Raw genomic sequence first — 24,519 nt, 5'->3', positions numbered from 1 at the left:
AATACAGATATTTTGGCTATCCTAACAAAGGCTTTTATTTAATTGAGATTACGAACCTGGCTGGTCCGGGGCCCCTTGGGAGAGGAATCCCGCACGAATACGGGTTTTGTTACATTTGATGTTAACACATTCCGAGCATGTATCTCACTACCCAATTTCTATGTTATCCATTGGTTTTTTTTCTTTCTCTTATTTGAATAATGTAAGAGATTTAATTATACACACTGGTTAGTTGTAGGTTAGATTAGTAGTTAGTTGAGTTTTATTTTTTTTCTTTCTCAGTATTTTTCTTTTGTTAAATTTTGGTTATTATTTATTTAAGATTTAATTGTATATCAATGTTTGTACTTGAGAGTCTTGTTTATTTTTGTAAATTTGTAAAAATGTTAAATTTCTACTAAAAATATCTATAAAAAATCCTGCAACCTGAGCTACGGATCCTCACAAAAACCTTAAAACAGTATATTCCACAACTTTGCGATACCAAGTGAATGAATTAAACCAGCTGATGGCTGGTAACTGTTACACTGGAGACCTCAGGAAAAGGTCGATACATCTGGCTGGAATCATAGAATCCCTACAGTGTGGAAGCAGGCCATTCGCCCTATTAAGATCACACATCAACCTTCCAAAGACCATCCCACCAAACCCACCTGCTTACCATATCCCTTTAACCCCACATTTCCCACCTAACCTGGAAAGCATGGGCAAATTAGCATGGCCAATCCATGATATTAAAGGCTTTAATGTGATCTTTTGTATTTATATGATGCCCCACCCACCTAGGATGGAAATGTTCATGCAAGCCACCTCCATCGATTCATCATTCAATTGCCTTTCACTGCTCCTTTGTGGAAGGTGGAAAGGGGGTTACAGATTCAATGAAATAGACCCTTCAGCATGTGTGTGCTGGACAAAATATCCAAGGACTGAGGCTGATTTAGCAGTTTAGATAAGAAATTGGCTGGTTGAAAAAGACAGAGGGTGGTGATTGATGGAAAATGTTCATCCTGGAGTTCAGTTACTCATAGGGTACTGTAAGGATCTTTTTGGGGCCACTGTTGTTCGTCATTTTTATAATTGACCTGGCTGAGGGCATAGAAGGATGGGTTAGTAAATTTGCGGATGACACTAAGGTCAGTAGATTTGTGGTTAGTGCCGAAGGATGTTGTAGATTACAGATGGACACAGATAAGGTGCAGAGCTGGGCTGAGAGGTGGCAAATGGAGTTTAATGCAGAAAAGTGTGAGGTGACTCACTTTGGAAGGAGTGACAGGAATTAAGGGTACTGGGTTAATGGCAATATTCTGGGTAGACGAACAGAGAGATCTCTGTGTCCATGCATATAGATCCCTGAAAGATGCCACCCAGGTTGATAAGACTATTAAGAAGGAATATGGTGGGATAGCTTTTATTAGTAGAGGGACAGCGTTTCGGAACCATGAGGTTATGCTGCAGCTGTACAAAACTCTAGTACGGCCACACTTGGAGTATTGCATACAGTTCTGGTCATGGCATTATAGGAAGGATGTGGAAGCTTTGGAAAGAGTGCAGAGGAAATTTACTTGGATGCTGCCTGGTATGGAGGGAAGGTCTTTCAAGACACTTGAGGCTGTTTTTGTTAGAGACCATGTTGAGAGGTGACTTAATTGAGACATACAAGATAATCAGAGGGTTAGATAGGGTGGACAGCAAGAGCCTTTTTCCTTGAATGGTGATGGCTAGCATGAGGGGACACAGCTTTAAATTGAGGGGTGATAGATATAGGACAGATGTCAGAGGTAGTTTCTTGACTCAGAGTAATAGGGGTGTGGAACAGCCTGCCTGCAACAGTAGTAGACTCGCAACTTTAAGGGCATTTAAGTGGTCACTGGTCAGACATATGGATGATAATGGAATAGTGTAGGTTAGATGGGCTTCAGATTGGTTTCACAGGTCGGCACAATATCGAGGGCCAGGGCCTGTACTGCGCTGGAATGTTCTATGAAAAATAATCTAACTATGCTAATTCCATTTTCATGTACCTGGCTCATAACCTTACATGGTTTAACTTCATAAATGCACATCAAAACACTTCTTAATGTTATGAGGGTTTCTGACTTGCCTCAACATCTTAGGGGTGGTGAAGTCACTCAAGGCAGAATTCATGTCTGAGATGGTGAATGGGTGTGTGTGCGTTTTCAACTATACTCAAGTTCTCCACTACCAAATGTCTGCATTTCAAGTTTTCGATATCAACAGCTTTTGAAATTTTAATTTGGTAGAATTTATTCATAAATAAGACAGCAGCTTGAAGAAAAGTCTTGCCAGATCATTAGAACATCAACATTCAAATCAATACAATAAAATGAGTAAGAAACATAGCACAAAATTGGGATGGAGTTCTTCTAGTTTTCAGACATCTAGTTTTCCAGAGGTTAGGGAGCTTGTGGTGTGCACGTGTGGGGGAGGTGCAGTGCATGTGGCATCTGTACACACACCATGTTGTGCTTCTGATTTCACAGCTCATCCCAAAATTACTTTGCATCAAACATTTGAGTCCCATGAGAAAGTTACTGGAATCTTCTTTTGAACCATGACCAACTATTTAAGTGTGCCAGTGGGGATTTGCAATAATCACATCCAGTCGCCCAAGGTCAATTTTTGAGGCAGCAACTAACACAGTAGATGACTATTAATGTGGATTGTGAATTTATTCAATAAGGTTCCACAAGAAGAGACAGTCAACCAAAAGGAGCACGCAGAGCATTGGAGGTAACCTATTGATACAAGCAGGATATCGGTGATGCAGGAAGGAATGGAGATTAGCAAGAATGCATGTGAATTCAAAATGGTCAGGATGTGAATGTCACTTGGGATCCACTTGGAAGCTCGCTTTTAGCTAAGTTTGGAAATGATGCAGATGATGGAATAAAGAAGTGACTACATAAATTTGTGATACTGAAATGCAAGGATGCAAAGTAAACAGTGCAGATGGCTGCTGCAAGTTGCAAAATAACTGATAAATTTAAGCTAAGGTGATGGTGATCAGCAAGGTCAAGTGAGACACATTGTTCACCATGCTTTCTAAATGGCAAGAATTGAGGAAGTACGAAGGCTCAGACAAATTTGGAGATTGAAGCACCAAAATCACTAAAAGCTAGTGGTCAGAGATGGAAACAAATCATTAAAAAGTCTAATGGAGTCCTGATCTTTAACTCAAGTGGGCTGGTCACAGATGCACGATATGCTTGTTGTATAAAGTTCTGATTGGACTTTATTCAGAGCACTGCACCTCGAGAAGGATCCACAAATTAGACAGCTATTGCAATCTGTGGCACATTGCAACTTAAAGTGGAAACAAGAATATAAAGAAGGTTAAAACTTAAGATTGGCACATGGATTATTTTGACACCTTCAGCATTATTATGCAAACTATTTCAATCAAAATCAATGAAAGTAACATACGAAAACTGAAGTATCATGAACACTTTCTAAATCGGAAAGCATCCTGAGTGCTAAAACAGATATTTCTGGTCCTGTAATAGTCAAGATTTTCCAAACATTTTTAACTATAATTGGCACAGCTATACCTGAAAGGCTGCAAAACATGGCATTCAGCAGGACCAAAACACAAGTAATTTTCAACCCATGGTCATCAACAAAATCTACTCTGCAAGTATGTTATAGAACATAGAATAGAACAGTACAGCACAGTACAGGCCCTTCAGCCTTCCATGTTGTGTCAACCTTTTATCCTACTCTAAGATCAAACTAACCTATATACCCTTCATTGCACTATCATCCATGGGCCTACTGAAGAGTTGATTAAATGTCCCTAGTGTATCTGACATGACTAACACTGCTAGCAGTGCATTCCACACACCCACCACTCTCAGAGTAAAGAATCTACCTCTGAAATCTCCCCTAAATCTTCCTCTAATCACCTTAAAATTATACCCCCTCGTGATAGACATTTCCGCCATGGGAAAAAGTCTCTGGTTATCCACTCTATCGAGGCCTCTCAACATCTTGTACGTCTCTATCAAGTCACCTCTTATCTTCTTCGCTCCAATGAGTAAAGCCCTAGGTTCCTCAACTTTTCTTAAGACATACTCTCCAGTCCAGACAGCATCCTGGTAAATCTCCTCTGCACCCTGTCTAAAGCTTCCACATTTCTCTAAAGTGAGGCGACCAGAACTGAACACAATATTCTCGACTCTGACAGCCTCTTGTCGACAATTCTGCACAAGTATTTCTTTAAAAATCTCATCAGTATAGCCATTCCCATAGCTTATGCATCTGCAATCATTATAAGAGGCTGTTTTTGATGATAGTGTGCAAATGGCAACATGCACAATGGTTCACTGAAATACACCCACTCCCAAAATGCGGGTGTTCAGTGAAGACCAGAATTTTTTTAAAAAGCAAATATTACTGTCATCGTACAAAAAGGTTCATTTCAACTTTCAAGTCATTATTTCATTTAATTTTAAAATAATTAGCTACCATTAATTGTTTAAGCTGCTCAAAATTCTGTCCCGCACGTTTCAGGAACATGTTTGTTTAACAGTGGTCAACCACAATGCCCACTTGCAGAACATGGAACTGGTTACAAGTACAGCCATGATGACCACAACAAACAAAATAAATGGTGAGTGAATGAACACAAGGGGCTAATCTCAAGGGTGCATCCATGTAAATCATGCATTTCAATGATCAGATGTTGTTTAAAATCGTCCTACTATCCACAAGCCACAAAAGAAGCAAATCAGAAACCAACCGGTTACTTAAATCAATATATAAACTTGCTTCTTATCCCATTTGTTGGCTTGATTTGACTTGGATTTCTCTTTCCAAATTGTTAGTTATTTTCTAAATTTTGGCTGAAACACTGTTGACTTTCTCTTTGAACAACAAGAGCAGGGGAGAAATTTGTACACTGCAAGACGGGGATACAGTTTTCTCAATTTGGTCTCCATACCGATGAGTGATCCCGTCAGGCAAATTGTTTTCCAAATTCAGAAGCCAAGAGGGAAAGCTCTGCCCATGGTGCAGAACACCACCACATTTGAATAGCTCGATTATCTGGCAGCAATTAGGCAACGCCAAGTTCAGATTTTCAAAATCAAGCCACGCAGGAAAGGAGGACAGGCTAGCAAGTCGGCTGAGAGAGGCAAGGAATTCCAGAGTTTTGCGCTGCGAAGCAAGAACTGAGTTTAAGGCTCCTGTGACAAATCTTGACATAATTCAAGAAGCAACCAGGCAGCAGTAACAGCATACAAGACTACAGACTGAGCCAGAAGGTTTGGGTTCAAGTCTCACCTTCCCCAGACCCACCATACATGTTTATAATTAAACCACCTTGACAACTATAAAATTATAGGATAGCAACCTAGCAGAAATGGGGGAATTCACAGAAGCACTCGCCATAGTATTACTGACATTAAAAGAAAGTGAAAGAGCTGTCCCAAGAAGTAGGTAGTGATAGATTTGATCAAATTACAAACCTTTTCTTCAATTCAACCCAGAGGCGACAACTAGAAATTCTAGAAATAGGTTCCTGGATATGGAAACAAGCTCTAAATTGACTTCTATTTTGAATGTTATTAGTTGCTGATGAAAAAGTAGAGTTTGGCAAATAAAAGTTATGTTGTTAGCATTGGAATTGCAGAAGTTCCATTTAAGGTGTGTGGGGGACTTAGAAGTAGAAAGCTGACAGTTAAAGGACCAAATGTGCATAAGGAAAGATGCATCTGTAGTTCAGATACTCTGATCCTATGAAGCATTACTAAACTGAGGAAAAGAAGGAAGACCAAGTTAAAATCATTCAGCTCTGTGAAGAGGCGACTGGAAATCATGGAGGGAAGCAAGAACTTAAAAGACCTAGTGGAAGGATGTTGTGAAACTTGAAAGGGTTCAGAAAAGATTTGCAAGGATGGATTTGAGCTACAGGGAGAGGTTGAATAGGCTAGGGCTATTTTCCCTGGAGCATCAGATGCTGAAGGGTGACCTTATAGAGGTTTATAAAATCATGAGGGACATGGATAGGGTAAATAAACAAAGTATTTTCCCTGGGGTGGTGAAGTCCAGAACTAGAGGGCATAGGTTTAGGGTGAGAGGGGAAAGATATAAAAGAAACCTAAGGGGCAACGTTTTCACACAGAGGGTGGTGTGTGTATGGAATGAGCTGCCCGAGGAAGTGGTGCAGGGTGGTACGATTACAACATTTAAAAGGCATCTGAATGGGTATATGAATAGGAAGGGTTTACAGGGATACGGGTTGGGTGCTGGTAAGTGGGACTAGATTGGCATGGAAGAGTTGGACCAAAGAGTCTGTTCTGTGCTATACATCTCCATCACTCTATGGCTCTAAATGGAATAAGGTAACACAGAATAAAGGTTAAGCCTCCCTCCATCTCAAAGTACCTTGGTTATATTTTCCCCCCATTTCACAGCCTAGCTCTATTAAGCAAGGCCACCCAATTTTGTGCCAATCTGTGAGAAGACTTCCATCATGAGGAAACTGGAGAGATAATATAAATCACTCAATCAGATTAAAAACCAGACCCTGGATATGAACTAAGAGCCCGCTGACATACCCAATATAAGACTGCTGCATTTTTAAAAAATCTATGGTACTAAAAGCTGGTCAATAATTTTGTTACAAATCTTTGATATTGTGAAAAACCCAAAACACTCAGTAGCAAAAATAGAAAATGCTATATGCAATTGGTTCTGCTTTAATGTGAGTTTGTCTAACACAAATTGGCTATAATGCGAGTGAAGAGTTTAGACCGTTATTTGTAGAACGCCAACTTTCCTTTTCTGTATTGGCTATGACACGATTCTGGCCCCATTAGTTTAAATGGTGCTGCTATTACATGATTTTCTTATAATGCAGGATCGCATGAGAACAGAACTATTGCGTTTTTATCAGAACCGACTATAGTAGAGGTTGGAAAGATGATCAAAGACACAGGCAGAATGGGTTTTCAGAAAGCTTCCAACACCTGCCTGGAGAGGTGGGAAAGCAGAGAGATATAGGGAGAGTTCAAAAACAATGGACTAAAGTACTGCTACCAAAGTTGGACAAAGGTGAGGCAAACGACCAACGGTATTAGAAACAGAGCTATTACAGTGATTCTGTGAGAAATAAGAGGACGGCACGGTGGCACAGTGGTTAGCACTGCTGCCTCACAGCGCCAGAGACCCGGGTTCAATTCCCGCCTCAGGCGACTGACTGTGTGGAGTTTGCACGTTCTCCCCGTGTCTGCGTGGGTTTCCTCCGGGTGCTCCGGTTTCCTCCCACAGTCCAAAGATGTGCAGGTCAGGTGAATTGGCCATGCTAAATTGCCCGTAGTGTTAGGTGAAGGGGTAAATGTAGGGGTATGGGTGGGTTGCGCTTCAGCGGGGCGGTGTGGACTTGTTGGACCGAAGGGCCTGTTTCCACACTGTAAGTAATCTAATCTAATCTAAAAGCATCTGTAAACGAGGACTTTCAACGTACTGGGGAATAAAAAGCCAGCAGAACGGATAGAAATAGCACCCTTGCCTTGATTGCCTACTATTGAGTGGTTCTCTGCACCCAAGAGAAATTAACCATACTAAACTCCAGTAACAGCGAAGTATTACACAGTCTCTTCCAAAAGTAGCTGAGTCAGTTATACAGATTTCCCATATGCATACTTACGTTTACTAGACTAGCAATGGAAAGAATTTGCATGAATGTTGTGGTTTTCATAACCGAAAGCCTTGTTAACAGCTCAATTCGCCATCAATTGAAATATTAAAACTAGCCTCAGGGAAGTTCAACATGGAAATCAAAGCAGGTTCTTTGTGGGTTCACCTCACCATTGGCTCCTAAAGACCACCACGTTAGACGCCAGGCACATTCTTGAGCACTGCCTGCAAGCAAGTCAAATCCACAGGTACTGGCATCCAACATGTGCTAGCCTCTATGAATCCACATCGCACATCTCTGATTCACATATTACTGCTGTTCAACATTACGTCAGGGGTCCCACCAGTAATAGGCATTGCAACACTGCAGCGAAGCACACTCAGGAACATGTACCCAAGCTCATGGATTGGAATACACCACAACTCTGAGCTCTTCACTTTCTGGTACAGTACTCACTCGGAGCCTCCTTGGATGCTTCCAGCATTCCTGCCTTGCATTGACTTGCTTTTTTGCAGTTTGCCCCCTCAGCCAGAGATACTAAGCTTACATTAAGACTACTATCTTTATTGCCTTGCAGTTCAGCACAGACACAAAGCCAGGAAGCTTGCCATGGTTGTCTGCAGGCTTCAGTCCTATCAAAGGGGTGAGATCTTTGTCGACACACTTGAAATCAAGGGCAGCCTCCAATATCAGTCCAGGCCCTGCTCAGGTGGAAGAAAGTGAGGACTGCAGATACTGGAGTGTCAGAATCGAAAAGTGTTGCGCTGGAAAAGCACATCATGACTGTTGATGATTGCTGATGAAGGCTTTATGTCTGAAACCTCAATTCTCCTGCTCCTCAGATGCTTCCTGACCTGCTGTGTTTTTCCAGCACCACACTTTTCGATCCTGCTCGGGTGGTCAGTCAGGACTGCTCTCCTAAGCAATGAGGATTCTAATAACAGACAACACACCACCCATTTGGATTCTTTCTACTCAGCTGGGTTAGTTTTCTCCTGGAATAAGAGGCACATATTACTGAAGGATAAAGTTGGCAACACGTTTATTACTGTTGGAGCAGGTGATTCAACTGTGCAGAGGGCATGAAGGGTTATCAGGTTGCAGGTTGTGGTAGGTGAAGGGGAGTGGGAAGACCCTGCATGCATTAGTGAGAGTGGTCAAGCATGAACCTTGGTGGGCCCAGTGGCAGTGATAGATAGTAGGACACAGAAGAGAATGGCATTTATGCTGATGGAATGGAGAAGGTCACTGACCTTCTTCCTCCAGTGTTGGGCATTGCTCCAGATGGTTTAGACTGCTCTAACATAGGTGGCAATCTTGGATCGAGCTAGCATGGTCTGGTGTCACAGCCTCACTGCTGGTCCTGAAGAAACAGGAAGATTTTCTCATACACCACCCCACCCCACCCCACCTAGCAGAAACCCCAGGTCCATGCCAAAAAGTGGGATGCCTATTTCCCCTGTATGCTGTGCTTGGCATACGCATCAGGAACTGTTCAGGCTGACGGTGCACAACATTTTGGTAAGGCAAACCAATACAGGATTTATACAGTTAATGGCAGGGCAGGGGGAGTTTCACCAAAGAGACTGAGGGGTTCAGGTGCATAGTATCTTGAAAGTGGAGTCACAGGCAGACGGGAGTATAGGAAAAACACTGAGTATAGGAGTTGGCATGTCATGGTGCAGCTGAACTGGACACTGGTGAAGCCACCTTTAGAATTCTGCATACAACTCTGGTCGCTTTTCTATAGGAAGGATGTTATTAAACTTGAAAGAGTGCAGGAAAGATTTACAAGGATGTTACTGGGAATGGAGGATTAGAAGTTTAAGAGGCGGCCGAATAGGAGAGCTTTTTTCCCTGGAGCATTGATGGCTATGGGGTGATTTTATAGAGGTTTATAACATCATGAAGGGCATAGGGTGAATAGTCAAAGTCTTCTTCCTGGGGTTGGGTAAAAACTAGGGGCAGCATGTGGCTCAATGGTTAGCACTGCTGCCTCACAGCACCTTGGTTCAATTCCAGCCTCAGCTATCTGTCTGTGTGGAGTTTGTATGTTCTCCCTGCATGTCTGCATGGATTTCCTCCAGGTGCTCTGGTTTCCTCTCGCAGTCCAAAGATATGCAGGTGGGGTGGATTGGCCATGCTGAAATTGCCTGTAGTGTATAGGGATGTATAGACTAGGTGAATTAGCTATGATAAACGTGGGAGTTCAGGATATGGTGGGGGTGTGGGTCTGGGTCTGGGTGAGATGCTCTTCAGAGGGTCGGTGTGATTCGATGGGAAAATGGCCCCCTTCCACACTATAGGGGTTCAATGATTCCAGAGGGCATAGGTTTAAGGTGACAGGGAAAAAGAGATTTTAAGAACCTGAGGCATAACTTTTCATGCAGAGGGTAATGCATTTAGAAAATATGAAAATATAATTACATCATTTGATAGGTATGGGAAGGGCTTAGCAGGACATGGGCCAAATGCTGGCAAATGTTGCCTAAGTCAGATTGGGAAGTCTCACTGGCAAGACAGAGTTGCACTGAAGAGTCTCTTTCCGTGCTGTATACCTCCATAATAATTCTTCACTATCCAGATATCTAGTCCCACCCGCCAGCATTTGGCTCATGTGTCTTGGTTTTGTTTAAATTAGATTAGATTCCCTACAGTATGGAAACAGGCCCTTCGGCCCAACAAGTCCACACCAACCCTCCGAAGACTAATACCTCTGACTAATGCACCGAACACTATGGGTAAATTTAGCATGGCCAATTCACCCGACTTGCACATCTTTCAAGTGTGGGAGGAAACTGGATCAACCGGTGGAAACCCATGCAGACAGCGGGAAGAATGGACAAACTCCACACAGACAGTCGCCTGAGGTTGGAATCAAACCTGGGTCCCTGGTGCTGTGAGGCAGCAGTGCTAACCACTGAGCCACTATGCTACCCCAGATTTTAATAACTTTAAGTATATAAAATTGAGGGGCATGCATAGTGGTCAGAGTCACTTTCTCAGGTTAGAAATGTCAAATACAAGGGGGCACAGGTTTATAGTGGGGGTGGGGGGTTTAAGGAGGGGATCTGCAAGGAAAGTTTTTCTTTTTTTCTGAAAAATAAAGGCAGCCGTGGGAGCCTCGAACAGGCTGTCTAGAGCAGTGGTAGAAGCAGATATATTAGCCAAGTTTGAAAGGCATTTAGAGTCATTTGAAATGCAGGGAATAGGGTTCCTGTGCTGCACTGTTCTATATATTTCCAATATACAGCTCTTGGTTGATTGATGCCCCTGGAAAAGACTTTAGCCAGCCTGATGTTCGTCAGCAATTCCTCTTTAGCTTTCCAGTTGCTTTATTTTGAAAGCTCTCCCCTAAACCTCTTCTGCTGGACTAGCTTATGAAGAACACATTTGTATCATAGGTATTTTCACATCATAAAATTAAGGGACTGAAGCAGAGAACAGTCATGAATACTTGTTTGTTAGATTGAATGGATATATACAGTGGTGCACCCAGGGGGCAGACTGCTTTCTGGTGCACATGTGTACATCTCATGCTTGATACAATGTCATAGATAATAAAGAAGATAACAGCAGTCAGGCCGGTAAATAGACAGAGCCATGGCAACCAAACTTAATGCAGACAAGTGTGAGGTTATTCATTTTGGTAGACTGAGGGGAAGAAATCAGAATTAAATAGTATAATTTACAGTGAGTGCAACAGAGCGAGATCATGAAGTTACATAGACAGGTCTTTGAAGATAGCAAGACAATCTAAGGAGGGAAGGGAAATGAGGATATAGGGAAAATAGATAACTATTTGAAGAGAAACTTTCTGAGCAGCTTTAAAAAAACAAGTAGAGGAGTGAATTAACTGGATGACCCTTTCAAAGAGTCTACGAAAGTACAATGAGCCAAATAGCCACTTGCTGCACTAAACCATTCTGAGTTTACAAAGAGAGACGTTCAAGAGGTGCTATAATTGCTCATTTATGAATGGCAAAGGAACAAGATCACACCAATACAGCTATTTATTTTGCCTTGCTCAGAACTTCAAAACCAGAGGAAACAACCTGTGCTTGAAGGGGTGAATTATAAACTCATCTGAGGAAACATTATTTCCAGAGACCAAATGGTCAGTCTATAGAACTGACTCCTCAGTATGCAATAATAGCATAAAATATGGATTCATTAAATACAAGGCCATAAATCTCTTCTGTAAAATATGACTCGAAGATGCAGTATGAGTAATTTGAGAAAATGTGGCAAGCATTCCACATTTGGGAGGAGCTGTCTTTTGGACTGTGTTTTCTGATACTTTGGTTTTCCATTACCTCCTGACTGGATCGACTGCAGAATCATTAATAATGATCAATTGTTACAAATCAGCAACAACTCCACTACTGTTGAATTAGGTTGATCAAGATGGTTGACAGCAAAATAAACTGAACTTGGTATTTTATCAGCTAGATACTACCATTACAACATGAGAAGGAGGTTTCTCAAATATATTGAGTCTATTTTTTAAATTAAGTAACATTTAAAAAAAAAGTTTGGTCCAATGTTACTTCACAAGACAACAGCTACCATTCTAATTCTCCTAACTGAAGACTGCTCTTACCTCTGTAACATCCATAACTTTGATGGCTGCAAGCTGTCCCGTTTTGACATGTCGACCCTAGATGAAGAGAAAAATAAAAATCAGCATTTCTACCTCACAAAAATAGTCATTCTCGAATGAGGTTGCTGCATGTTATTGTCACTGAGTTGACAAATATTTTTGTCTTTATTTATAGGAGTATGAAACCAGAATGGTAGCTGACAGTCACCAATGCTTCCAATATGGGATCTGCAAGGAAAGTTTTCACCTTATGAACAAAATAATTGGCTTTTGACACCACTGTCAGCAAAGAGTTGAAGGTGTGGTAGAACTTACCAACAAATGTACAGAATAAAGTTAAGAGTCTGTTTGAACTGAACCAAACATTATTCGCTACAAGCTACAGGAAATTCTTCAAACAAGAGTAGGGTGATCTCTCCAAAACCTGGAATACATCTAGATAATACAAGGTGCAGGAGTTTAAATACAAAGAACCAGCATAGCGGCCACCAAGCAAGACTGGCTACTGAATCCAATCATCACCACCAGGACTAGAAATAATGCTGCAACTCGGGGCAGATAAAAAATACTTGTGTTCTAATTTGAGGACTGTGTATGTGCACCTATATTTACATAACACATACAGTTAAGCAGGCTCCACAGTGTGTATAAAATTAACCAAGCAACCTAATTTGCACATGACTAGTTGACTCGTCAAAAATAGCCATTCTGGCACATGACCCAAAACGTCTCAGATCTTGTGCATTATTGTTCAATGATAACAAGACGACAACAATGTAGAACAGGGGTATTCACCTCTTTCCACTTCAAACGGGTTTATGTAGACATGGGGAAGAACAATCCATGTAGATTTCATGAGAAACCTCAAATGAAAGGTGATTTGCAATTAACAGAAAACAGAGTGGCTCAATGATAAGCACTGCTGCCACACAGCGCCAGGGACCCGGGTTTGATTCCAGCCTCAGACAACTGTGTGTTGAGTTTGCATATTCTCCCAGTGTCTGCGTAGATCTCCTCCGGGTGTTCCGGTTTGCTGCCACAGTCCAAAGACGTGCTGGTTAGGTGAACTGGCCAAGCTAAATCACCTACAGTGTCCAGGGATGTGCAGGTGAGATGCATTAGTCTGGGGAAATGTTGAGTAAGGTGGGAGGAGAATGGGGCTGGGTGGGATACTCTTTAGAAGGTCTTGTTGGGCTGGATAGCCTGTTTACACACTGTAGGGATTCAATGATACTTTGTTGATATGTTACATGTCATTTTAATGCTCATTTTCTACTGTTCAAATGTAGACAGCTGGTATAGATGACAAGTATCATCTGTGTGGCATACTGGATTACACAGAAAGCACCTCTCCCACCCAGTCAAAACATCTCAAAATCCTTCCAGAGTACACTAGCCAAAGAGATGCAGCTTCAGTGGACCTGGCACATCCTCAGAATGAAAACAGAATTAGGAGTAGAATTAGGCCATTTACACAATCAAGTCTGATCTGCCATTCGACAAGATCATGCCTGATCTAATAATCCTCTACTCCAATTTTCTGCATTTTCCCATAACTGTGGATTAGCTTACTGATTAATCATGTCTCTCAACTTTGAATATTCTTAATGGTCCAGTCTCAACAGCCTCTCTAGTCAAGAATTCTATAGACCTCAAGGTCCTGCTTCAAGAATGCTTGGTGAGCATCACATGAAGATACTAGACACCAATGATCACATCTGACTGTTATTATCTGGCAAAAAGAAGGCTCACACACACAATAATAACCAGTGGCTACATCAGTTTGGAGCCAAATACAATAACAAACACTAACACTTAATGAGTTTAGTGAGTGGTCCATGTGCTTCGAGAACTCGCTTTCACAGCAATGAGTGAAGGTGGGCCACGTAAAGACATCCCACTTCAATGGATTCCTTGTTGGGTCTCCAGTTTGCTTTCTAAAAATTTGAAGGTAGAAGAAGAAAGGGTTGAGAGTGGGAAGACAGTCTAGTTTTTATGTTCTTGAAACAATTATGGATTAGTAATTACAAACCACCTTGGCTGACTGTGCAAACTCCACACAGACATTCTCTCAGAGTCTGCGTGGGTTTCCTCCGGGTGCTCCGGTTTCCTCCCACAATCCAAAGATGTGCAGGTCAGGTGAACTGGCTAAATTGTCCATAGTGTTAAGTGCATTAGTCAGGCGGAAATATAAGGGTAGGGAAATTGATCTGGGTGGGTTACTCGGAGAGTCAGTGTGGACTTGTTGGGCTGAAGGGCCTGTTTCCACACTGTAGGGAATCTAATCTAATCCAAGATACTCCAATGACTTGCACTCAGATGCAGAAGAGAGAAAACATGGAAGAATTGATCTGGGAAGCTTGAGATAAACAAGAGGAGCACCAATCAGAAGGTATCAATCATATGTATACAAATAGAAGTGATTTCTACATACTAATGTCAAAGAATTTCATTCAACAATATAGATACGAGCATTACGGCACTGGGTTTCTGTTAAATAAGGGTGTGCACAAAATATTCACTGCAAGTTCATGTACTGTGCAGGAACAGAAACCTCAATAGCACAATTATAGATTCTAAATTCTAAATATAGTTTATGTCAGGAGAAAAGACTTCAAGCAATAACAATAAAGTATTGATGGTTACAGGGGATAATGGTGGTGAGAAAGTTACACGCACACACAGTAATAAATGCTAAGAAACACCACAGTTCTATATGAATTCCATACATAGATAATAAAGATAATTCAATCCAACAAATTTGTTGCATCATTCAGATTAGGTTCTTGACTATTTTAAAAAATGCTTGGCATGATAATTTAAGATTTTTTCCGTTTCAAATGTTGCTTCTGGTTTGCTAAAAATATCACTCAACTGAACTGCAGGAGAAGATCAGAGCGACGACAGTAAACTGCGTAGGACAGCAAGGCAACTTATCAAAAATATCCAAAACTTTGGGGATAATTTGCACCTGCTCTCTCAGCTACTCAAGTAGCGAGACAGAATCCACAAATGAGCACCTGTTTGGCAGCATGTCCAGAAACTTAAAACTTAGCTCCCCTCACGTGCATATTTCTTTTCCCTGGAAACACAATTCTCCTGTACCTTCCTGACCACACATGGTGCAGCGATAGCAGAGATGTTTATCGCTAGACTCCAGATGTGCTGCACCAGAGATGTGTAGAGCTGCAGCATGACCTCATGGCTCCAATATTCAATGCCTCTACCAATAAAAGCCAACACACTTCATGCCTTCTTAACAACCCTAGCAACCTGGGTGGCAACTTTCAGGAATCTATATACCTGGACACCAAGATCTCTCTGCTCATCCACAGTACCAAGAATCTTATCATGAGCCCAGTGCTCTGCATTCCTGTTACTCCTTCCAAAGTGAATCACCTCACACCTTTCCGCACTAAACTCCATTTGCCACCTCTCAGTCCAGATCTGCAGTTTATCTATGTCTCTCGAATCTACAACATCCTTCATCACTATCCACAACTCCATCGATCTCAGCGTCCCCTGCAAATTTACTAACCCATCCTTTTACGCCCTCATCCAGGTCATTTATAAAAATGACAAACAACAGTGGCCCCAAAACAGATCCTTGCAGTACTCCATTAGTAAATGAACTCCAGAATGAATATTTCCAATGAACCACCACCCTCTGTCTTCTTTCAGTTGGCAATTTCTGATCCAAACAGCTAAAAGGCTAAATCACACTTGATCCCACGACTCGGTATTTTGTGCAATAGCTTACCAAATGCCTTACTGAAATCCATAGACACCACATCAACCGCTTTACCCTCATCCACCTGTTTGGTTACCTTCTCTCAGAATTCAATAAGGTTTTGAGGCATGACCTACCCTTCACAAAACCATGTTGACTATCCTTAATCGACGTATCCCCTTCTAGATGATTATGAATCCTATTTCTTATAACCTTTTCCAACACTTTACCTACAACCGAAGTAAGGCTCACATGTCTATAATTTCCAGGGTTGTTTCTACTCCCCTTCTTGAACAAACAAACGACATTTGCTATCCTCCAGTCTTCTGGCACTATTCCTGTAGACAATGAAGCCAAAGGCTCAGCAAAGTCCTCCACGGCTTCACAGAGAATCCTAGCATAAATCCCACCTGACCCAGGGGACTTATCTATTTTTACACTTTCTGGAATTGCTAATATAGAACATAGAACAATACAGCACAGAATAGGTCCTTCAGCCCTCAATGTTGCGCCGACCTGTGAATTAACCTAAGCCCATCACCCTACACTATCCCATCATCATCCATACGCTTATCCAAGGACTGTTTAAATGCCCCTAAATTGGCCGAGTTAACTACATTACCAGGTAAGGCATTCCACACCCTTACCACTCTGAGAAAAGAACCTCACTTTGACATCTGTCTTAAATCTACCACCCCTCAATTTGTAGCTATGCCCCCACATACAAGCAGACATCATCATCCGAGGAAAAAGACTCTCACTGTCCACCCTATCTAATCCTGTGATTATCTTGTATGTCTCTGTTAAATTCCCTCTTAGCCTCTTCTTTCCAATGAGAACTGACCCAAGTCCCTCAGCCTTTCCTCATAAGATCTTCGCTCCAGACCAGGCAACATCCTGGTAAATCTCTTCTGCACCTTTTTCAATGCTTCCACATCCTTCCTGCAATGGGGCGACCAGAACTGAACACAATATTCCAAGTGCGGCCGCACCAGCGTTTTGTACGGTTGCAGCATGACAACACTGCTCCAGAACTCAATCCCTCTACCAATGAAGCCTAACACACCGTATGCCTTCTTAACAGCATTATCAACCTGGGTGGCAACTTTCAGGGATCCATGTACATAGAGTCCAAAGTCCCTCTGCACATCCACACTACCAAGAATCTTTCCATTGACCCAGTACTCTGCCTGCCTGTTATTCTTCCCAAAGTGAATCACCTCACACATAGCTGCATTGAACTCCATTTGCTACCTCTCAGCCCAATTCTGCAGTTTATCCAAGTCTGCCTGCAACATTCTTCCACACTGTCCACCACTCCACCTTTAGTGTCATCTGAAAACACAATAACCCATTCACCTTTACCTGCATCCAAATCGTTTATAAAACAGCAAAGGTCCCAAAACACATCCTTGTGGCAAACCACTTGTAACCGGACACCAGGCTGAATATTTTCCATCAACCACCACTCAGTGCCTTCTTACAGAAAGCCAGTTTCAAATCCAAACTGCTAAATCACCTTCAATCCCATGCCATGGCATTTTCCCCAATAGCCTACCATGTGGAACCTTATCAAAGGCTTTACTAAAGTCCATGTATACCACGCCAACTACCCGACCCTCATCCACATGTTTGGTCACCTTCTCAAAAAACTCAATGAGATTTGTGAGACACAACCTCCCCTTAACAAATCCATGTTGACTATCAATCTGAGACTGGTACAGTTAAGAACAGAAGTGAGTCAAACAGTCAGGGCAGGCAGGGACAAGGCAGGACTAATAAATTAAACTGCATTTATTTCAATGCAAAGGGCCTATTTAATAGGGAAGGCAGATGAACTCAGGACATGGTTAGGAACATGGGACTGGGATATCATAGTAATTACAGAAACATGGCTCAGCGATGGGCAGGACTGGCAGCTTAATGTTCCAGAATACAAATGCTACAGGAAGGATAGAAAGGGAGTCCAGAGGAGGGGGAGTGGTGTTTTTGATAAGGGATAGCATTACAGCTGTGCTGAGGGAGGATATTCCTGGAAATACATCCAGGGAAGTTATTTGGGTGGAACTGAGAAATAAGAAAAGGATGATCACCTTATTGGAATTGTATTACAGACCCTCTAATAGTCAGAGGGAAATTTAGAAACAAACTTGTAAGGAGATCTCAATTATCTGTAAGAATAATAGGGTGGTTATGGTAAGGGATTTTAACTTTCCAAACATAGACTTTGACTGCCATAGTGTTAAGGTTTAGATGGAGAGGAATTTGTTAAGTGGGTACAAGAAAATTTTCTGATCCAGTATATGGACGCACCTAATAGAGAAGGTGCAAGACTTAACTTACTCTGCGGAAATAAGGCAGGGCAGGTGACTGAGGTGTCAGTGGGGGAACACTTTGGGGCCAGCGACCATAATTCTATTCATTTTAAAATAGTGATGGAAAAGGATAGACCAGATCGAAAAGTTGAAGCTCTAAATTGCAGAAAGGCCAATTTTGACGGTATTAGGCAAGAACTTTTGAAAGCTGATTAGAGGCAGATGTTCGCAGGTATAGGGACAGCTGGAAAATGGGAAGCCTTCAGAAATGAGATAACAAGAATCCAGAGAGAGTATATTCCTGTCAGGGTGAAAGGAAAGGCTGGTAGGTATAGGGAATGCTGGATGACTAAACAAATTGAGGGTTTGGTTAAGAAAAAAAAGGAAGCATATGTAAGGTATAGGCAGGATAGATCGAGTGAATCCTCAGAAGAGTATAACGGCAGTAGAAGTATACTTAAGAGGGAAATCAGGATGGCAAAAAGAGGACTTGATTGAGTTTTTTGAAGAGGTAAGAGGATTGATGAGGGCCCAGCAGTAGATGTGATCTATATGGACTTCAGTAAGGCGTTCAACAAGGTTCCCCATGGGAGACTGGTTAGCAAGGTTAGATCTCATGGAATACAGGATGAACTAGTCGTTTGGATACAGAACTGGCTCAAAGGTAGAAGACAGAGGGTGGTGGTGATGGAGGGTTGCTTTTCAGACAGGAGGCCTGTGACCAATGGAGTGCCATAAGGATCAGTGCTGGGTCCACTACTTTTTATAATTTACGTAAATGATTTGGATGCGAGCATAAGAGGTACAGTTTGTAAATTTGCAGATGACACCAAAATTGGAGGTGTAGTGTACAGCGAAGAGGGTTAATTCAGATTAAAACAGGATCTTGACCAGATGGGCCAATGGGCAGAGAAGCTACTCAGGTAAGCTACTCAGTGTTCTTGTTTTGGAGACTAAGTGTAGGGTAATGGCAGTGCAGGCAGTGAAATGTTCCTCCTGCAGGATGTTTGAGGTAGGGGGTGACCACTGATGCTCCTGCCGACTTCATCTGCAGGAAATGCAGTCAGCTCCTGCTCCTCACAGAACGCGTTAGGGAACTGGAACTGGAGTTGGATGAACTGAGGATTATTCGAGAGGCTGAGAGGGTGATAGATAGAAACTACAGGGACATAGTTACGCCAGAGAACAGAGGTAGCTGGGTAACAGTCAGAGGTGGGAAGGGGAGGAAGCAGGCAGTGCAAGGATCCCCTGTGGTCGTTCCCCTCAACAATAAGTATACCACTTTGGATACTGTTGGTGGGGGGGAAGGCCTAGCAGGGGTAAGCTGCAGTGACCGGGTCTCTGGCACGAGGTCCGGCTCTGAGGCTCAGAAGGGAAAGGGGGAGAGGAGGAGAGCGCTAGTTATAGGAGACTCTATAGTTAGAGGGAGGGACAGGCGGTTCTGTGGACATGGGCGAGACTCTCGGATGGTTTGTTGCCTCCCGGGTGCCAGGGTCCGAGACGTCTCGGACCGTGTCTTCAGGATCCTTAAGAGGGAGGGTGTGCAGCCAGAAGTCGTGGTGCACATTGGCAGGACGGGTTGCACCTGAACCAGAAAGGCACCAATATCCTGGGAGGTAGGTTTGCTAGCACTCTTCGGAGGGATTTAAACTAATTTGGCAGGGGGATGGGATCCGGACTTGTAGTCCAGCAAGTAGGTTAGCTGTTTGTCAGGATGTCCAAGAATGTAGGGAGGCTGTGAGAAGGTAGCACTGACAGGGAATACTTGCGGACACAGAGATGAGTTCAAGTGTGTATAGATTAGATTAGATTAGATTAGATTAGATTACTTACAGTATACTTTAACGCAAGGAGTATCAGAAAAAAGGTGGGTGAACTTAAGGCGTGGATCGATACCTGGGACTACGATGTTGCGGCCATCACGGAAACGTGGATAGAAGAGGGACAGGAATGGTTGTTGGAGGTTCCTGGTTACAGATGTTTCAGTAAGATTAGGGAGGGTGGTAAAAAAGGAGGGGGGGTGGCGTTGCTAATTGGAAATGGTATAAAGGCTGCAGAAAGGCAGTTCGAGGGGGATCTGCCTTTGGAGGTAGTATGGGCTGAAGTCAGAAATAGGAAAGGAGCAGTCACCTTGTTCGGTGTTTACTATAGGCCCCCCAATAGCAGCAGAGATGTGGAGAAACAGATTGGGAAACAGATCTTGGAAAGGTGCAGAAGCCACATGGGCGATTTCAACTTCCCAAATATTGATTGGAAGCTCTTTAGATCAAGTAGATTGGTTGGGGCGGTGTTTGTGCAGTGTGTCCAGGAAGCTTTTCTAACTCAGTATGTAGATTGTCTGACCAGAGGGGAGGCCATAATGGATTTGGTACTTGGTAACGAACCGGGACAAGTGATGGACTTGTTAGTGGGTGAACATTTTGATGATGGTGACCACAATTCTGTGACTTTCACCTTGGTTATGGAGAGAGATAGGTGCGTGCAACAGGGTAGGTTTTACTATTGGGGGAAGGGTAAATACGATGCTGCAAGACAGGATCTGAGAAGCATAAGTTGGGAGCATAGGCTGTCAGGGAAGGATGTTGTGGAAATGTGGAACTTTTTCAAGGAACAGATACGACGTGTCCTTGATATGTATGTACCTGTCAGGCAGGAAGGAGATGGTCGTGAGAGGGAACCTTGGTTGACGAGGGAGGTTGAATGTCTAGTAAAGAGGAAGAAGGAGGCTTACATAAGGTTGAGGAAACAAGGTTCATACAGAGCATTGGAGGGATACAGGATAGCCAGAAGGGAGCTGAAGAAAGGGATTAGGAGAGCTAAGAGAGGGCATGAAAAATCTTTGGCGGATAGGATCAAGGATAACCGCAAGGCATTTTATGCGTATGTGAGAAACATGAGAATGACGAGAACGAGGGTAGGTCCGATAAAGGACAGTAGTGGGAGACTGTGTATTGAGTCGGAAGAGATAGGAGAGGTCTTGAATGAGTACTTTCCTTCAGTATTTACAAACGAGAGGGACCATATTGTTGAAGAGGAGAGTGTGAAACGGACTGGTAAGCTAGAAGAGATACTTGTTAGGAAGGAAGATGTGTTGGACATTTTGAATAACTTGAGGATAGACAAGTCCCCCGGGCCTGACGGGATTTATCCTAGGATTATGTGGGAAGCAAGAGAGGAAATTGCAGAACCGTTGGCAATGATCTTTTCATCTTCACTGTCAACGGGGGTGGTACCAGGGGACTGGAAAGTGGCGAATGTTGTGCCCCTGTTCAAAAAAGGGAATAGGGATAATCCCGGGAATTACAGGCCAGTTAGTCTTACTTCGGTGGTAGGCAAAGTAATGGAAAGGGTACTGAGGGATAGGATTTGTGAGTATCTGGAAAGACACTGCTTGATTAGGGACAGCCAGCACGGATTTGTGAAGGGTAGGTCTTGCCTTACAAGTCTTATTGAATTCTTTGAGAGGAGACCAAGCATGTGGATGAGGGTAGAGCAGTGGATGTAGTGTACATGGATTTTAGTAAGGCATTTGATAAGGTTCCCCATGGTAGGCTTATGCGGAAAGTCAGGAGGCATGGGATAGAGGGAAATTTGACCAGTTGGATAGAAAACTGGCTAATCGGTCGAAGTCAGAGAGTGGTGGTAGATGGTAAATATTCAGCCTGGAGCCCAGTTACAAGTAGAGTTCCGCAGGGATCAGTTCTGGGTCCTCTGCTGTTTGTAATTTTTATTAATGACTTGGAAGAGGGAGTCGAAGGGTGGGTCAGTAAATTTGCAGATGATACGAAGATTGGTGGAGTTGTGGATAGTGAGGAGGGCTGTTGTCGGCTGCAAAGGGATTTAGATATGATGCCGAGCTGGGCTGAGGAGTGGCAGATGGAGTTCAACCCTGTCAAGTCTGAGGTTGTCCATTTTGGAAGGACAAATAAGAATGCGGAATACAGGGTTAACGGTAGGGTTCTTAGTAAGATGGAGGAGCAGAGGGATCTTGGGGTCTATGTTCATAGGTCTTTGAAAGTTGCCACTCAGGTGGATAGAGCTTGTAAGAAGGCCTATGGTGTATTAGCGTTCATTAGCAGAGGGATTGAATCAAGAGTCGTGAAGTGATGTCGCAGCTATACAGGACTTTGGTTAGGCCACATTTGGAGTACTGTGTGCAGTTCTGGTCGCCTCACTTTAGGAAAGATTTTGAGAGGGTGCAGAGAAGATTTACCAGGATGTTGCCTGGAATGGAGAATAGGTCGTACGAGGATAGGTTGAGAGTGCTAGGCCTTTTCTCATTGGAACGGCGAAGGATGAGGGGTGACTTGATAGAGGTTTATAAGATGATGAGAGGAATAGATAGAGTAGACAGTCAGAAACTTTTCCCCGGATAAAACAGAGTGTTACAAGGGGACATAAATATAAGGTGAAGGGTGGAAGGTATAGGGGAGGTGTCAGGGGTAGGTTTTACCCAGAGAGTGGTAGGGGCGGAATGAGCTGCCTGTGGGAGTGGCAGAGTCAGTATCATTGGCGACCTTTAAGCGGCAATTGGATAGGTACATGGATGGGTGCTTAAGCTAGGACAACTGTTCGGCACAACATCGTGGGCCGAAGGGCCTATTCTGTGCTGTATTGTTCTATATTCTATGAAGGGGCAGATGGAGTTTAATTCAGATAAATGCGAGGTGCTGCATTTTGGGAAAGCAAATCTTAGCAGGCATTATACACTGAATGGTAAGGTCCTAGGGAGTGTTGCTGAACAAAGAGAACTTGGAGTGCAGGTTCATAGCTCCTTGAAAGTGGAGTCACAGGTAGATAGGATAGTGAAGGCAGCGTTTGGTATGCTTTCCTTTATTGATCAGAGTATTGAGTGCAGGGGTTGGGAGGTCATGTTGAGTCTGAACAGGATATTGGTTAGGCCACTGTTGGAATATTGCGTGCAATTCTGGTCTCCTTCCTATCGGAAAGATGTTGTGAAACTTGAAACGGTTCAGAAAAGATTGACAAGGATGTTGCCAGGGTTGGAAGATTTGAGCTATAGGGAGAGGCTGAACAGGCTGGGGCTGTTTTCCCTGGAGCGTCGGAGGCTGAGGGGTGACCTTCTAGAGGTTTACAAAATTATGAGGGGCATAGATAGGGTAAATGGGCAAAGTCTTTTCCCTGGGGTGGGGGAGTCCAGAACTAGAGGGCATAGGTTTAGGGTGAGAGGGGAAAGATTATAAAAGAGACCTAAGGGGCAACCTTTTCACGCAGGAGGTGGTACGTTGATGGAATGAGCTGCCAGAGGAAGTGATGGAGGCTGGTACAATTGCAACATTTAAGAGGCATTTGGATGGGTATAGGAGTAGGAATGGTTTGGAGGGATATGGGCCAGGTGCTGGCAGGTGGGACTAGACTGGGTTGGGATATCTGGTCGGCATGGATGGGCTGGACCGAAGGGTCTGTTTCCATGCTGTAAATCTCTATAACTCTATGACTCTATTTCCAATCAAACTGTTGCTTGCCAGATGATTATAAATGCTCTCTCTTATAATCCTTTCCAAAACCTTTTCTACAACAGACATAAGGCTCACTTGTGAAAGTGTGGACTGCAGATGCTGGAGATTAGAGTCAAGATTAGAGTGGTGCTGGAAAGGCACAGCAGGTCAGATGTTCCACAGATCCCTCAAAGCTGCCACCCAAGTTGATAGGGTTGTGTAGGAGGCATGTGCCATGTTGGCTTTCGTTAGCAGGGAGATTGAATTTAAGTGCCGCAAGATTATGCTGCAGCTTTATAAAATCTTGGTTAGACCACATTTGTAATATTGTGTTCAGTTCTGGTTGCCTCATTATAGGAAGGATGTGGAAACTTTAGAAAGAGTGCCAAGGAGATTTATCAGGATGTTGCCTGGACTGCAGGGTATGTCTTCTGAAGAAAAGTTGAGGAAGCTAGGGCTTTTCTCATTGCAGCAAAGAAGGATGAGGGGTGACTTGATAGTGGTACAAGATGATGAGAAGAATAGATAGAGACATTTTCCCAGGGCAAAAATGGCCATCATGATGGGACATAATTTTAAGGTGATTGGAGGAAAGTTTATGGGAGATATCAGAGGAAGGTTCTTTACACAGAGAGTAGTGGGTGCGTGGAATGCATTGTCAGCAGTGGTAGTAGAGTCAGATAGTAAGATGAAAGGTACATCGGTTTGATTGCTCTTAAAGACAGATAAAAGGTCAATAGGTGCAGGAG

At 43.0% G+C, this 24,519-nt stretch overlaps 1 protein-coding gene across 5 annotated transcripts in view; it reads right to left on the bottom strand.

Moving 5' to 3' along the window:
• Nucleotides 1–24,519, bottom strand: part of LOC122548353 (misshapen-like kinase 1) — a 309,681-nt gene that overhangs the window by 137,185 nt on the left and 147,977 nt on the right. For all 5 annotated transcript variants that reach the window (XM_043686889.2, XM_043686890.2, XM_043686894.2 and 2 more), the window contains exon 3: nucleotides 12,267–12,323. In XM_043686889.2, coding sequence (XP_043542824.2) covers nucleotides 12,267–12,323 — 57 coding nt within the window. The remainder of the gene's footprint in view (nucleotides 1–12,266; nucleotides 12,324–24,519) is intronic.

The sequence above is a fragment of the Chiloscyllium plagiosum genome, unplaced genomic scaffold (assembly GCF_037043375.1).
Source record: "Chiloscyllium plagiosum isolate Xiang-an unplaced genomic scaffold, Cpla_swu_hap1 HiC_scaffold_44, whole genome shotgun sequence".
Lineage (NCBI taxonomy): Eukaryota > Metazoa > Chordata > Chondrichthyes > Orectolobiformes > Hemiscylliidae > Chiloscyllium > Chiloscyllium plagiosum.
This window is presented reverse-complemented; position numbering and strand designations above follow the sequence as displayed.